The sequence below is a fragment of the Notolabrus celidotus genome, chromosome 4 (assembly GCF_009762535.1).
Source record: "Notolabrus celidotus isolate fNotCel1 chromosome 4, fNotCel1.pri, whole genome shotgun sequence".
In the NCBI taxonomy this organism is placed as follows: domain Eukaryota; kingdom Metazoa; phylum Chordata; class Actinopteri; order Labriformes; family Labridae; genus Notolabrus; species Notolabrus celidotus.
In genome coordinates, this window is record NC_048275.1 from 5,171,427 (window position 1) to 5,185,587 (window position 14,161).

At 40.5% G+C, this 14,161-nt stretch overlaps 1 protein-coding gene across 4 annotated transcripts in view; it reads right to left on the reverse strand.

Annotated features, from left to right (window-relative positions):
• Nucleotides 1-2,108: 2,108 nt before the first annotated feature.
• Nucleotides 2,109-14,161, reverse strand: part of LOC117811475 (actin-binding LIM protein 1-like) — a 79,285-nt gene continuing 67,232 nt past the window's right edge. For 3 of the 4 annotated variants that reach the window (XR_004631011.1, XR_004631010.1, XR_004631012.1), the window contains 8 exons: nt 13,080-13,127; nt 10,133-10,218; nt 8,414-8,537; nt 8,235-8,296; nt 8,022-8,082; nt 7,228-7,302; nt 3,351-3,431; nt 2,109-3,116 (listed from right to left, as the gene is read on the reverse strand). Coding sequence is in view for 1 of the 4 variants with exons in the window: in XM_034681766.1 (XP_034537657.1) it covers nt 3,003-3,116; nt 3,351-3,431; nt 7,228-7,302; nt 7,823-7,830; nt 8,022-8,082; nt 8,235-8,296; nt 8,414-8,537; nt 10,133-10,218; nt 13,080-13,127 (659 nt within the window). In the remaining 3 variants the exon portion in view is untranslated. Of the gene's footprint in view, nt 3,117-3,350; nt 3,432-7,227; nt 7,303-7,822; nt 7,831-8,021; nt 8,083-8,234; nt 8,297-8,413; nt 8,538-10,132; nt 10,219-13,079; nt 13,128-14,161 lie in introns of all 4 variants that reach the window. The other variant, XM_034681766.1, reaches the window with a different exon arrangement.

Sequence of the window (14,161 nt, forward strand, 5' to 3'; positions counted from 1 at the left end):
TCCCATCTTTGGAGGTCTTAAACTTTTTTATCCTGTTTTATTTCTCTCATTCCTCACTTTCCTTTGCTCCATTTAATCATCTTTCTCCTTTGTAAAGCACTTTGTTACCCTGTTTTCAAAAGTGATATATAAATAAAGTTCATGATTATTATAACTATTAGAAACAGGAGTATTTTTACGAATATTATTATAATTATTAATATCTTTTTTATTACTACTTATTATAATAATTATTATAACTATTATTATTATTATTATTATTATTAAGTCACTCAGGGTTGATACACTCTGCGTACTGATGTGTTACAGAGGCAGTCAGCCTGCAGTGTTTTTAATAATAATAATAATAATAATAATAATAATAATAATAATAATAATAATAATGTGTAATAACCCTGTGATACTGTAAAGACCTGATGAACTTTGACTTCATCACGACTTTATTCTCCTAAATTTAAAACTGTATTCTCATTATATCTTTGTTCTTCTATGACCTGGCCCTTATTCTCTCTCAGAGCTCTCCTGTGGTTTAGGGATTACTCTCTGGATGTGATGGTCAGACTGACTCAGAGGATCTATGTCTCATACGTGTCACTGAAGGTCTTCCCTTTGCAGTGAAGTGCATTTTAGTGATGTGTCAATAAGTTCTTGTTTCCTCAGATTCACAGAGTATTAAATCAGCTTTTAATAAATGAAGTAAATAATAAAACTGATCTAAACTGATCTCATGTCTGCAGGAGTTTTTGGTTGAAGATAAACTGAGACTTTTGCACATTAATTTAAAAATACACTAAATCCTTTCTAAGAGTTTTATATTAAGTGCTCTAACATTACAAATCCATTTATACTCAGATTTCCACAGAAGCGTGTTGCGTTCACATGAGGGAAAATAAAGCTGCAGCATTTCTTCAGGATCAGCTGAGCAGATATGACTTGATGGAAATAAGACGATGCATCTGAAATTAATGAAGCTGGCTACATGGAGACTCAAGAGACAATCAGACAATTAATGAAAATACTGAATCGCCACAGAGTGCAACTGAGGCGCCGCGTTTCTGGTAAACTGAGATTCTCAAAATTCAGTTTACCTCATTTATTCTAAAATACAGATTATTTTTTTGAAATTCAGTATAAATAGTCTTGTAAATCCGGGATAATTATTTTGTTAATTCAGAAAAAACAGAACTGATTTTTTTTAACTCATCATTTTTTCCACATAATATATTGAGATAATTATCTTCTTTTTTTAACAAAAACTTGGACACATCTTTTTTTTTTAATTCAGAGATAATTATCTCATTAAAACAGAAAAATGGGGTAGATAATTTTTTTTAATATTTAGTAAAAAATTGTGCCATCATTTCCTGATTTTCATCTTGTTAATTGTAAAATTCAGAACCTTTTTTTTTTATTTGGTATGAATTTTCTCCTAATAATGACATAATCATCAAATTCATTCAAAACAAACGGCAGAATTTTTTTGATTCTGTTGATTCTTTCAGTTTTAATTATCTTCTTAATTCAGAAAAATTTAACAGATTTTTGTTTCAGTAAATATTTTCTTATAATTCTGAGATATTATCACTCTAATTCAGAAAAGATGTTGTCTTAATTTTAAAATAATAATCTTGTTGATTCAGATATACAGAGTAGTTTTTAATTCAGTAAAAGTTTTCTTAATTTTGAGAAAATTAGAAAACAGAAAAAAAAGAGTCAGAAAAATAAATCTTATAATTTTGAGATAATTATTTTATTAATTAAGAAAAACAGAGCAGAATATTTTTTAAATCAGAAAATATATTCTCATAATTCCAAAATATTTGTTTCTATTAATTCTTATAACAGAGTGGATTTTTTTTTTTTTCAGATTTTTTTTTTTTTTAATTCCAATATAATTATCTAATTTATTCAGGAGTACACAGCAGATGTTTTTCTCTCATGTGAATGCAGTAAGCTTCTTTAGATTACTTTTTGAAGTATATAATTCTCATTGTTCAGGCCTTGTTCTCCCTCTGTGTGTTAAACTGTGTGTTTGATGGTGAAATGAAAAGAAGAACAGAGAACAGAAAGAGTCGGAGGTCCCTTTGGTACAGCCGAGGATCAGATGGTTCATGGTGATTTAAAGCTTTATTGGCTTAGATTTCAATACAACAAATGGCAGTGTGGGTTTCATTTATAAAACAGTACTTTCAAATACTTCTGAAGTGTTTGATCTACCGGTCGGTTACTGTACGTCGGATAAAATATATTAAGATTTGTAATTCCAATACATAAAGGGAAAGAGTGGCCGTGTTTATGGGAGCCTGAGAAGAGAGACGTTTTCTTTAAGTCGGGGTCGGATGGATGTTTGGCGTGTACAGTCAGCGGGGGGGAGGAGACTGATGATGTATGGGTGCCTGGATGATTCATTTCCATGTTGATCCATGAAACGGTTGATGGGTCAGCTGACTGCTTCCCCACCGGCTTAGTTTTTTTTTTAATCAATTCAAAGACTCACTGAGCCGATTGTTGCAAACTTTGGACTAAAACAGCTTCAGCCCAAGCGAAGGAAAGCCGACACATGTTCAAGCTACGAGCATGGACATTTCATAATGGCGCCATGAGGTTTCTAATGTACTTACAAAGTTCCACAGGAATCATCAGCAACAAAGAGTAGGAAGAAACAAGCAAGAAAGAAAGGAAAGCAGTTCCACCCAAAGAAAGCAAAGCAAGAAGAAAAACAAGCAAACCAAGAACATGAGCCTCGTTTCATTCACTCTCATTCTTTGTCATTTTTGAACATGGAAGAGTTCCCCGTTCGTGTTTCTGTGCAGTCTATCTGTAAAAATCCTCCAGCTCACAGTCTCAGGAAGCAAAAAGAGTCCAGTCCAAGCTTCCTTCATTACTCCAGGATACAAAGAAAAGTCCAGAAGAAAAGGAAATCAACCAAAAAACCTACATCTAGAGTACAGTTGTTGTGTGCTATCTGATGAATGTACAGTATGTGCATGCTGCTCTGAGCGCTAGAAGAGCTTGGCCTTCTTTTTCATGTCGTTGCGTTTCCACAGGGGAAGCCTGTCAAACTCCTGGATCTCCATTCCAAAGATGTCAAAGAACGTTTCGGGTGCTAAGTGGCGCTAGAATCGAGAACAAAGGTGGAGAAAACAAAGGAGGGGAGGGGAGGGAGGGGAGGGGAGGGGTGTTTGTGGTTAGCACCAAAGCCGTAAGAAGGGTCACAGCAAAAATGACAAAAAAGCAATGGATACTGCACATTCCTCCTCCTGCAGGTTATTTTGTGTAACATCTTATTTACACAAAAAAAGCAGAGAAATCCAGTATCATGAGCGGACAGTCAGGTGGAAAACTGATACCTCCAGTCTGGTTCTGTCCACATCCCTGGGCAGTTTAGCTCTCCCTCTACTGGTTATCATGAGCATTTCATAGGGGTACACCTTCAGAAGGAGACACGCGTCAGTGCACAGGTCACACCTACAGGCTGGAGTCAAGCTTTTTTCAACAACTGCAAAACCATTCTTATCAGAGGAAGACTACTCGATCTGAACATGTTTGTAGCTCTGACTGAGACAGAGAGGACACTGGGTGGAGAACAGGACTGTGACGGGAGCTGCTTTCAGGGAGATGCAGGAGGCTGTGGTGCACACGCTCAGTGTAAAGACGTGCATAGATCAGGTAAGGGCAAAAAAAACATGAAACAGGGTCATGTGACAGGTTTTATTCTAAGAGTCTTTTAATGCAAATAGAGCGAACACCGGCGATGTAGGCCGAGTTCGCCTCAGGGGAGAGACTGACCTGGAAAACTGCTTCTACGTCTAACTGATCCCACCGGCCAATGAGAGCTCATAATTGATCTGAAATGCTCAATAATAAGCAACTAGAAGTTCTCTGACCAACTCATATCCACACAGTAATGTTCAGTCTGTGACATACTGGGCTGCTACAGTGATATGAGTTGTGTGGATGACAGTCAGGGCGTTGGATTCTCCACTGTATGCTGCATACAGTATCCAGCCTCTTAGAGTCAAAGCCGTGTGCAGATGAGCATGGAGAAGCCAGCATGCTAAGCGCTGCAGTGACTCGGCAGCTCCTGAAGCAGCATGCTAAAAATCAGGGAGACGGCTAACGTGAGTCTTTCAACCTCCAGGAACGAAAACTTTTGAGTGTCACTACTTCCTCCTCCTCCTCCTCCTCCTCCTCCTCCTCCTCTGTCCCCCGTGACGCTAACGAAGAACGTCAGTCCCTCCAGGAAGTTACGACGCAGCGAGATCAGAGACGAAACTTTGGTGCAAAGTACAGTAGCTGAAATACAAAATATTGATCCTCTTAGGGTTTTAATATCCTGCAAAGGTTCACTGTGTCTTTAATTTCCCTGCCATGCTTTGTTTTGGTCTTCCTAATCCGTCCCCAGACTACAGAGAGACCTCATCAGAAGGATTGTGCAGCTTTTGCAAACACTAAACCTACAAGACCGCCTATTTCACAAAGCACACGCAAAATGTTAAATGCACCTTAAACTGCGCTGCAAACTTCATCTCTGGGTGCTTCCATGTGGCGTTTGGATGTATTTGAATGAGTCGTTACACGTTTATTACACTTTTTTATGCTAGTTAAGCTAATTGTAGTGAATGTCTGATTCATAAACACGGCGCTAAAAGCCGCCACGTGCAATTCGTGAGAGTTTTACCGCCGACTTGCGCTGCAGCTTTTAACCCTCCTGTTACGTTCGTTTCTTAGGGACAACAATAATGTTCCTGGGTCAACTTGACCTGGGACATATTTAATAATTCAAAAGTGTCAGAACTCAAAAAAATCCCAATAAACAATTTTTAAATCTCATTATCAACTCCATTACAAACCATTTAAATCAATATTTAGTGCATTGGGGTTCTTTAGTTCTAACAGATCTAAGTTCAAAGAGGATAATTCACTTGTTTTTTATTAAAATTCATGTTATAACTTTTTTATGTACACTGGAAAGTGATTGGGGTGAAATATGTCACACAGTTGCAAAGAAACATTTAGTATCATCACACCTGTGCTGCGTGCTCTCCACTGGCTCCCAGTCCGTCACAGGATTGATTTTAAAGTTGCACTTTTAACATACAAGGCCCTAAATGGATTGGCACCATCCTACTTGGCTGATCTTCTCCATGCTAACAACCCAACCCGAGCACTGAGGTCAACAAACCAGCTGCTCCTGGATGCCTAAAAGTCGCCTTAAAACCCGGGGAGACCGAGCCTTTGCAGCAGCGGCCCCCAAGCTCTGGAATGGCTTGCCACTCCAATTAAGATCGGCCCCCACTGTTGAATGTTTTAAATCTTTGTTGAAGACCCATCTCTTCTCTTTGGCCTTCTACTCGTGAAGAGGACATTAATATCCTGTTATGTTGTTGTTTATTGTTGTCTTCATGTAATTTTTACTTTTTACCTTGTAAAGCACTTTGGCCAACACTGGTTGTTTTAAATGTGCTATATAAATAAAGTTGACTTGACTTGACTTGACATCTGACTCCTTTTAGCCTCCACTTTGACTGCCGGGTCAAATTGACCCACAAACAGTATCTATGTAATATAAGCATGCAGGGGGGGAGGTTGCAAATGTGTGAAATGAACCATTTTCATTTTATATGTTGTTCATGCTAATTAAGCCAAGCAGAAGAAGTTTCATAGTTAAAAAATACTTTTAATTTTTATTTTTGAACTTTAAAATGGGTCAATTTAACCCGCAACGTAACAGGAGGGTTAAGGGATGTTGCACAATTCCACCTCTGGATCACAATCTATTAATAATACTTTGACCTTACTGTAAAGATGATTCAATTAGTCAGGCGTCCAAAGTTAAAGCTATTATGCACAACATGTTTTCTTTCTGTAAATCTGAGCATGCTGCTCTTGATGTCTCGCTCCACAGAAGAAGCTACGTTGAAACATGAATCCGTCTGTCGTAAATCGGCTTCACGCTAAACTGGTTTAAGTGTCCTCTCTCCGTCCAGTTCACCTGCAGATCTGAGATCTGTCAGGATGAGAGCTCACAGCTTAGCTCCGTGCAGCAGAGAGAGGAGATGCTAACAGCTCGTCTCTGCACTCGGACGCAAAACAAGAGCAACCTGCAGAACTCGATCGATATGCTTTGAAAGTGAAAGTTAAAGGCCCTGTGAGGAGTTTTGAACTGACTGAGAAACAGACTGAAAATGATACTGATGCCTCTTTATGACCTTCAATAGCAAACAAGTCCATCAGCAGCAACACTGGCACCTTCTCTGTTGTAATTTTTAATGCCTGAAACCGCCCTGGGGGGGGGGGTAGGTGTCAGACCAGATGATGGACATCTTGCTTCAGAAACAGCCTTTATTTGACTGTTTTCATGGAAAATAATCACATTGCCTGATAAAGTTGACTGTTGAACACAACAGGATGAGGCTTTTGTTGAAAACACTAATTTTGCATGTATAGGACAAGAGATGAGAGGTATCACTTTGTCCACAAGGGGGGCGCCAGAATCGATACGAAACAAAAGTTCCTCACAGCACCTTTAAGTATGTAGCCTTTCTTTGTGATATTAGTGACTGCAATCCATTCTTTGTCTTTACGGTGACTCCAAACTGTAGATGCATAAAAACTCTTGAGGTTATTTATCCATGTTTAAGAGTGTTAAGCTGTCAGCTGTCCGACTGTCCACCGTCTGATTCATGTGTTGAGTCTATCGGGTAATGAGACACTGCTGCAAATGTAAGTCAGCGCTTCTCTCAAAGAGTGTTTGCACAGAGAGAAAGATATCCTCCTCTCCCTTAGATATGGTGCAGCAGCATCAACGAGAAGAACAGCATCATTTTAAAACAGATTGAAACTGTTGCATTAAGTGTAAGATCAGTGTTTAATCTCGTTCTGTTTGTGTGCTCAGTTCGACTTGAAGTGATCTCAGCAAACAAACGTCTCACTCAGGCTTTTATCCGGGTGTTTGTCTCCGTAGCTCGCAGTGAATTTGTAATTTATTGCACCCAAAGAAAGCCTCCAAACATCACACCCTGCTTTGCACAGTCATGCATTTTAAGGCTGCAACAATCAGAAATCCTGGAGGGACTGAAATCCAACATGCTACGTCTGGTCTCTACGGTAGACTACTTCTACATGGACTCTGGTCTGGGAGCTAAAATACGATTAGATAAGTGAAAATGTGTCAATTTTAAAACAGTAGATTTGTCATCAGTACAAAAAGAAGAAGATACTTGCTTTTGGTTCCAACATATTAGGCATAGATACTCCCCTGTCCATCCTTGCAAGTGCTGCACGGCCATCCTTAATGTGCTAAAGAATAGAACATACACAAATGTAATATAGTGGAAGGGGTCTGCAGGGTTAATGGTAATGAGTATGTCCTCTAATGACAGTGGGCTCAGTATTGGCTGATGGAGCGGGTAGCTGCGATACTCGGGGGTATCTTCGTTAGTACTCAGGATGGGCGTCGTGTTCACATGTTCTCTGAATGTTTCTATGATTCTATTTCAATGTGACATTTAGCTGGAGTCATAACACTGGAAACAACACACAGAACAAGACAAGGCGATGGTTGTACACTGCATCTACAGAACACTGGCTCAGCTACGGGGCAGTGCATGTTCGGGGAGCTGAAGTCAGTGCACTGGATGCCCTGTAGTTGACTTTAATCCAACAGTGATGCAAGCGTGTAGCGGGGGGTTTGGGGGTGGGGGGTGGGGAGTGGGCAGAGTGCATTCAGGTTCAAGGTGTCTCTTGCAACTCATGAGCAAGCAAATCTATGATGCAAGGTGAGGAAGCATGCCATGTAAGAAGCAGATGAGAGACATACCTGAAACTCTGCAGGACAACATGGGACAGAAAATGAGACTCACATTAATGGTTGGCTGTTAAATCCCTGCTAGCTACAACACTGCTACTGCTGTCCCTGAGCATTAAGCAAACATTAGAAAGTCCCTCTGTGCACACACACAGGAGGGTTTTATGCTAACTCTAAATCAGCACAGTATTCATCCCGGAGCTGCTCTCACCTCGGCCTCCTCCACACATGTCCCCGTAGCTGTTGTACTGAGTGAAATCTGTCGACTGGGGCTGCAGGGACACACACACACACACACAACAGAAACATCATGTTAGTGCGTCATTACTGAGAGCAACACACACAGAGTAGTTTCCTGTTTGGTCAGATATAAAGCATTAAATGTGCAGTTTGAAGTCAGATGTCAGGATGAGTGAGGTCTCACCCGATGCAGCCCGTTCCTCCCGTATCCGGGCAGAGAGTTCGTTTTGGTTGGAGAAGTTGGATCTGAAACAGAAACAAAACTTTAATTATACTCTGTTTCAGATTTTAAAATGCAAATAAAGCTGACAGCTGTACAGCAGACAGCTCTGTGTCTTTAAGCCGATGAAGCAGGGTCTGTACCTGCGTCACAGTTGGTCTGTTTGGGGTCGTATCGCTGAGCGGAGAGGCTTCGTGCGTGACGCTCCCTGATCTGGTCTTTCTCCATCTCCTCCTTCAGGATGAGCTTCCCCAGACCGGACTGAATCTGCACACACAATGAAAGAGTGTGTTAGCGAAGGGTTAAAGTGTGTGAATGTGACACAGATATGCAGAGAGTAAAGTTAGAAATAATAAAGGTGATTAAAAAGGTTTAAATCTGATGTTCTGTTGAGTCTGACGTTGTGTGTTTCCTGTTGTTTTACTCTTTTATTTTGAAATCCTGCAGCTTATGACATTCTTGCCTTTATTCTCTAAACTCACCTGTGTCTCATTAGTAATCACCCTGACCTGTTAATTACTAAACAGACACAGGTGTGTTTCCACTCTCCCTCCTCCTGCAGGTCGTCGTCACTCTGCTTGTGTTCATGCTCTCCAGCCTCGTTTCTAACTCTGCTTGGTTTCCTGGATTTGTCTGCCTTCTCTTAACAGACTTTAATATGTTTGAATCCAGAACTTTTAACTAAAAAAACTTTTCTAATTATCTGTATTTTCTGTCCTGAACTAACAAGAGTTAAAAATGTGCATGAAAAGATGTTAAGAAGTCACTTGGACTGGGGGAAAGTTCATTAAAGAACTCTGCTGAATCTTCATCTCTGCCATAAAGCCTGATTTATACTTCTGCGTCGAATCGACGGCGTAGCTTACGCCGGAGGTCCATGTAGCTCTGGTACCTACGCAGAGGCCTACACATGTAGCCGACATGCACCTCCTCCAAAATGTAACTACCCAGAGAACCGAAGTAGACCGCAAAACCTGCAATTGGAAGTATAAATCAGCCTTGAACCCTAAGCCCTTCTTGATTTAATTGACGTCACCTGTGAAGTGATTGCTTGCAGAAGGCTGTAAAGGCTCAAACTGCATAACTTGGAATGAGACAGCACTTTGTGACTCATCAGGTAACCTGCATGACATCATGTAGCTCACCTTAGTGGTGTCAGAATTTTTTATTGCACAGTTTTTACTTCCCTTAAATTCAAGGAGCTTAAGGGACTGACTGACTGATGGACATGTGAAGTTGTTTCGGATCGCATCAGATTTGACACGTGGTCATAACGTTGTAGGTGATTAGTGTGTATCTGACCTTTTGCAGAGACTCGATCAAAATCAAGCCCTGACGTTGGAGGTTTGGCTCGTGGCTCTGCTTTCAGAGTGTGAAAGGATGCAGGTAGCTGACTGAAATTTCGGACATGCAAAAGATTCATCCGACCAGTTGGAAGCAGCTGATTGGACCGTGATTGAACACTGAAAACTGCACGAAAAATAACGTGTGGTCCAGCTAAAACTAAGCCAAACTTCAAGATCAGTCATGCATCATCCCTGCAGGGTGGGCTAAACATGAGCTAAACTTTGTTGCCTCCTTGTTTTGAAAACCACATGAACACACCACGGTGTAAAGGTTAAAAGTAAACCCTCGTTGGTACAGTCGAGTTTTAAAGAAGCAGTAGAGTGTAATAGAATCAAGAAGTCAAGCTGTGTACTAGCGTGTTAGGCTGGACCACCTGTTGCTAATGCGTGCACTTCCAGTACAGAGCATGTGGAAATGCTAATGAGACACATGCAGATGTAAGATAAAGGTAATTGTCTCAAAGAGCAGACTCAAACTCAGCGTGCGGACTAAACCTTTAATCTCCTCTGACCGACCTTACTGAGATGTTCCTCCTGGAGCTGCTTTCTTTTCAAGGCCTCTTCCTCCTCGTCTTCTCTGGACCGCCTCCTCCCTTCTGGACCTGCGAGTGCCACACATGAACCCAAACGATTAAACATGAGACACATCCAGACGGACGCACAAGACATGTCTCTGCAGGAAACCATGCTCCACATGTTCTTAACACCAGATGAAATCCACAGCACAGAGACGGACAGACAGAGAGGAGTGCACAGGACGAGACGGAGGTGGACAGAGACAGACACAAATGTGAGACAGAGTTGACGAGACGGACAGACAGACGGACTTATTGGAGTGTCATTAGTTTACATTGACATGACGGATGTTTCCTCGTCATGTCAGAATTTAAAAACACAGAACAGCACGATGTAAGACGGACAGACAGAAGTCAGTTTGAAGTCAGTCTCGGTGATCTCTGTCCGGGTCATTTGTGGCGCTGCCGTCTCACTACAGCTCCTACGTGTGCAGAAGTTTAACATAAAGAAGTAAAGCTGATGCTGCCTCAAGCAGAAAATGATACAGCAGCAACAGAAACGCCACAAAGCTTCTGCTGTGTGCAAGCAAAAATAAAGATAAGTACTGAAGGCCTGGATCAGAGCGTGAGCGCAGCGTGGAGCAGGGATGCAGGTGAGCTGAGGGAGGCTGAGGAGAGGAGCAGGATGTTCAGCTGAGGTCTTTTAAAGCATGCCCGTCAGGAGCCGACTGTACCTAACACAGCCAGAGAGCAGGGCCAAAGGTCGCCCTCACTCCTCGAGCTGTCGTCCGGAGAGGGAGCGTGGGCAGCGGGGAAGGTGGCGGATCTGATGATGTCATCACCAGACTTGCTTTGGCGCGCTATGGCAGCTGTATCTATAGGTTGATATAACCATGGGAACTGAGCTATCAGTGTCTGGGTCAGGGAAACCTTCCTGCAGCAGCTGATCTCAAATAAATGCCAAAAAACATCTGTCCTAACACGTGACTGAGATCCTTCACAAAGAGTCAGGGCGGGTGTCACTGGCCGGTTTCTTCAGACCGACGTAAAACAGGACTGTGTAACTTTTGAAAATGCATCCTGGTTCAATTCACAACACAGAGCAGTTCTCCTGATTGTGAAAGATGCAAAACCTGCAGTTCCTCCAGTGTCCACTAGAGTGTGTCTCCTGCAGTGAGTCAGTCCCCATAGAGCCCCATGTTAAAATGTTACAGCAGAAATAAACATGTTTACAGCCTGGGACAAAAACAGTTTGGGTCTCTATAGCTCATTTCTCTCTTCATGACAACTGAACGGCTGAATTTGATCAGGACTCTCAAGTCTCACGCATTGGTTATGAGACACACTCATTTCAATCATAGATTGTATATATAATGGACAACGCCGCTCCGCCTTTTCCCATTGTATGGTTTTGAAGCCAAGATATCCCGTTCCAGAACGCTGCCATCTTGTAAATTTTCTGCAGCCAGTCCTACAGAGTTTCTCTCTACAGCAGCTGTCAATCAAAATAAACCCGGGTATAAAACCCCGTTTTTTAACCTCTAATAACGAAAAAGAAACTTTAAAAAAAAAAAGGGCCTTAAACACAAAACAGTCAAATACTAACTACACATCACCACAGCATACGGATGTGAGAAACATTCGTACCACGTGTAATTATTTTTTAAAGTTTGACTGTTCATTGTTCAAATGAATGGGGGAGACAGAGTTTTTGACCTATACTGCAGCCAGCCACTAGGGGGAGCAGTTTTTGTGGCAGCCTCACTTCGATTTCAACCTGTTCACACACTCCCACACCTTGCATTTCTCACGCAGAGTAACTACTAGGACAACACCCACCAAGTTGCGCCGCTTTTCTTCAAACTATGGAACAGGTAGGAATCAAGTGGGTTTCCCGTAGAATTCAGAAGGAGCTTGCCACGCACCAGCTCATCATAAAAAACAAAGAAATATAGCCACCCAACAGCCAATCAAAAAATAGCATCACTGTATCCGGGTAAAGGATAGAAAGGATGCAAAAGCGCGTTTGCAGACTGACCGACGCAGACTGGAAGACTCGGGATCCCTGTATCAAATGTGTACAGTAAGTCATCTCATCAATTGTTTTCGTAGAATATTTACTGAACGAAGTTACTACTTTTTCACAAAAATAAAGAGAGCTAGGGAGAGAGTAAGAGAGAGGGCAGTAAGGTAAAGGAAAAAAATAAATCCTCTATACAAGAACTTAAATAATATAATGAGAGCTAAAAGTCTCAAAATCTCACTCTGAACTGATTTAAAAACTTGAAAGCCCTGATTTATGTACAACTCACCTGTTTACAGCAGATTAAGGATTAAAGGGAGGTAGAATAGGGGGCGTGGCCTCTTTGAGTGACAGGTGTGAGCTGCTAGCTGTGTGCTAGGTGTCCCCTCAGCTAATCAAGTCACTGGATTTCTTTAGTCTAAGTAAACATTCAGGTCAGCTACTGTTACAGACAGAATCTCATTCAGTGGGAAACATACTAGAGAACTATTAGCTCCGCCCTCTTGTCCAAATATGGTCACTTCTGGCTGCAGAACTCCAACACTAATCAAAAGCTAGCGTCATATTAGCTCAACCATTATTCCTACAGTCTGTGGCACGCACACAAATGACTCTAATGAAGAGTTAACATCACGTTACAGGGACAGCTCATCAGAAGTTACACAGTCCTGCTCTCTGGACGGACTGATCAAACTTCAGTGACTTGACTCGTTCAGACGAACACAGTGCAGAGAGTGAAACATGTCAGACAGGAGAGACAGACTTCAAACACTGAAGGTGACTACAGATGGATCACAGACTCTGTTGGTTTACAGTAAGAGAGACCTGCTCTTAAACATTTATCCTCCCTCATGTACTCTGACTCAGTTTGTCTTCACTTCTCTTCACTCAGGGAAACAGCGGGTGATATGAGAGGAAACGTTACCGTGCAGTTTGTAGATGGGAGGTTTTCTGTAGATGTTGCTCCCCTGATCTGAAAAAGTCAAAGCAGAGAAATAAAAAACATTGAAAGAGTGACAGAGATTTTTAATTCAGACTTAAAGTGTGAGGTGATGTTTAAACACAAAGATGTGATGCACATGAATTTAATTCAGCCCTGAGTTAATGTTCGGTGGTGAAGGACGATGGGAAAGAAAGCAGAAGCTTATTCAGAACGGAGACTAACGATGGAGACGGACGGACAGACGGACGGCGAGATATATGAAGTGAGAGATAAACGGACAGATTGACAGACAGAAAGAAACATAATACAGAAATAAATTAACTAAGAAAAAAAGACTAAAATGACAAAAAAGGAAATAAAAACAAAGCATGGATAAAAGGACGAGAAAGGTGAAAGAATAAAAACAGAGATATCAATTAATTAGAAAGAAAGAAAGAAAGAAAGAAAGAAAGAAAGAAAGAAAGAAAGAAAGAAAGAGAAAATAAAATAAATTAAATCAATTAACTTTAAAAAAAATGAATGCAAAAAAGATAAATGAATAAAGAATGAGGAAAAAAAGGGGCAAAAAAATGCAGAGAAATTAAAATAAAAAATAGATAAAGAAAGAAAAACAAATAAACATTTTTTAAAAAGGAAATAAGCAAAAAACTCAAAAAAGAAACAAGAGAAAAATAAAATAAGAGAAAGGAAAAAAGGATGAGAAAGATGAAGGAGTGAAAACAGGGATATACATTAAATAGACATAAAGAAAGAAAGACAAGAAAATAAAATAGGGAAGAGAGAAAGTACAGAAAGGAAGAATGAAAGAAAAAAGAGACTTAATAAAAGAAATGACAGAAAAAAGGAGACAAAAATTAAAAAGATAAACTAAAAAGTAGAGAGGAAAGAAAGAAAGAAAGAAAGAAAGAAAGAAAGAAAGAAAGAAAGAAAAAAAAATATTGTTGGAAAAAAGAGAATAAATTGGGATAAAAAATAAAAAGAAGATTGAGAAAAAAATTAAAAGAAAACTACAAAAGAAAAAAATATTAAAACAAGGAAACAGGAAAAAAGATGAGAAAGAGGAA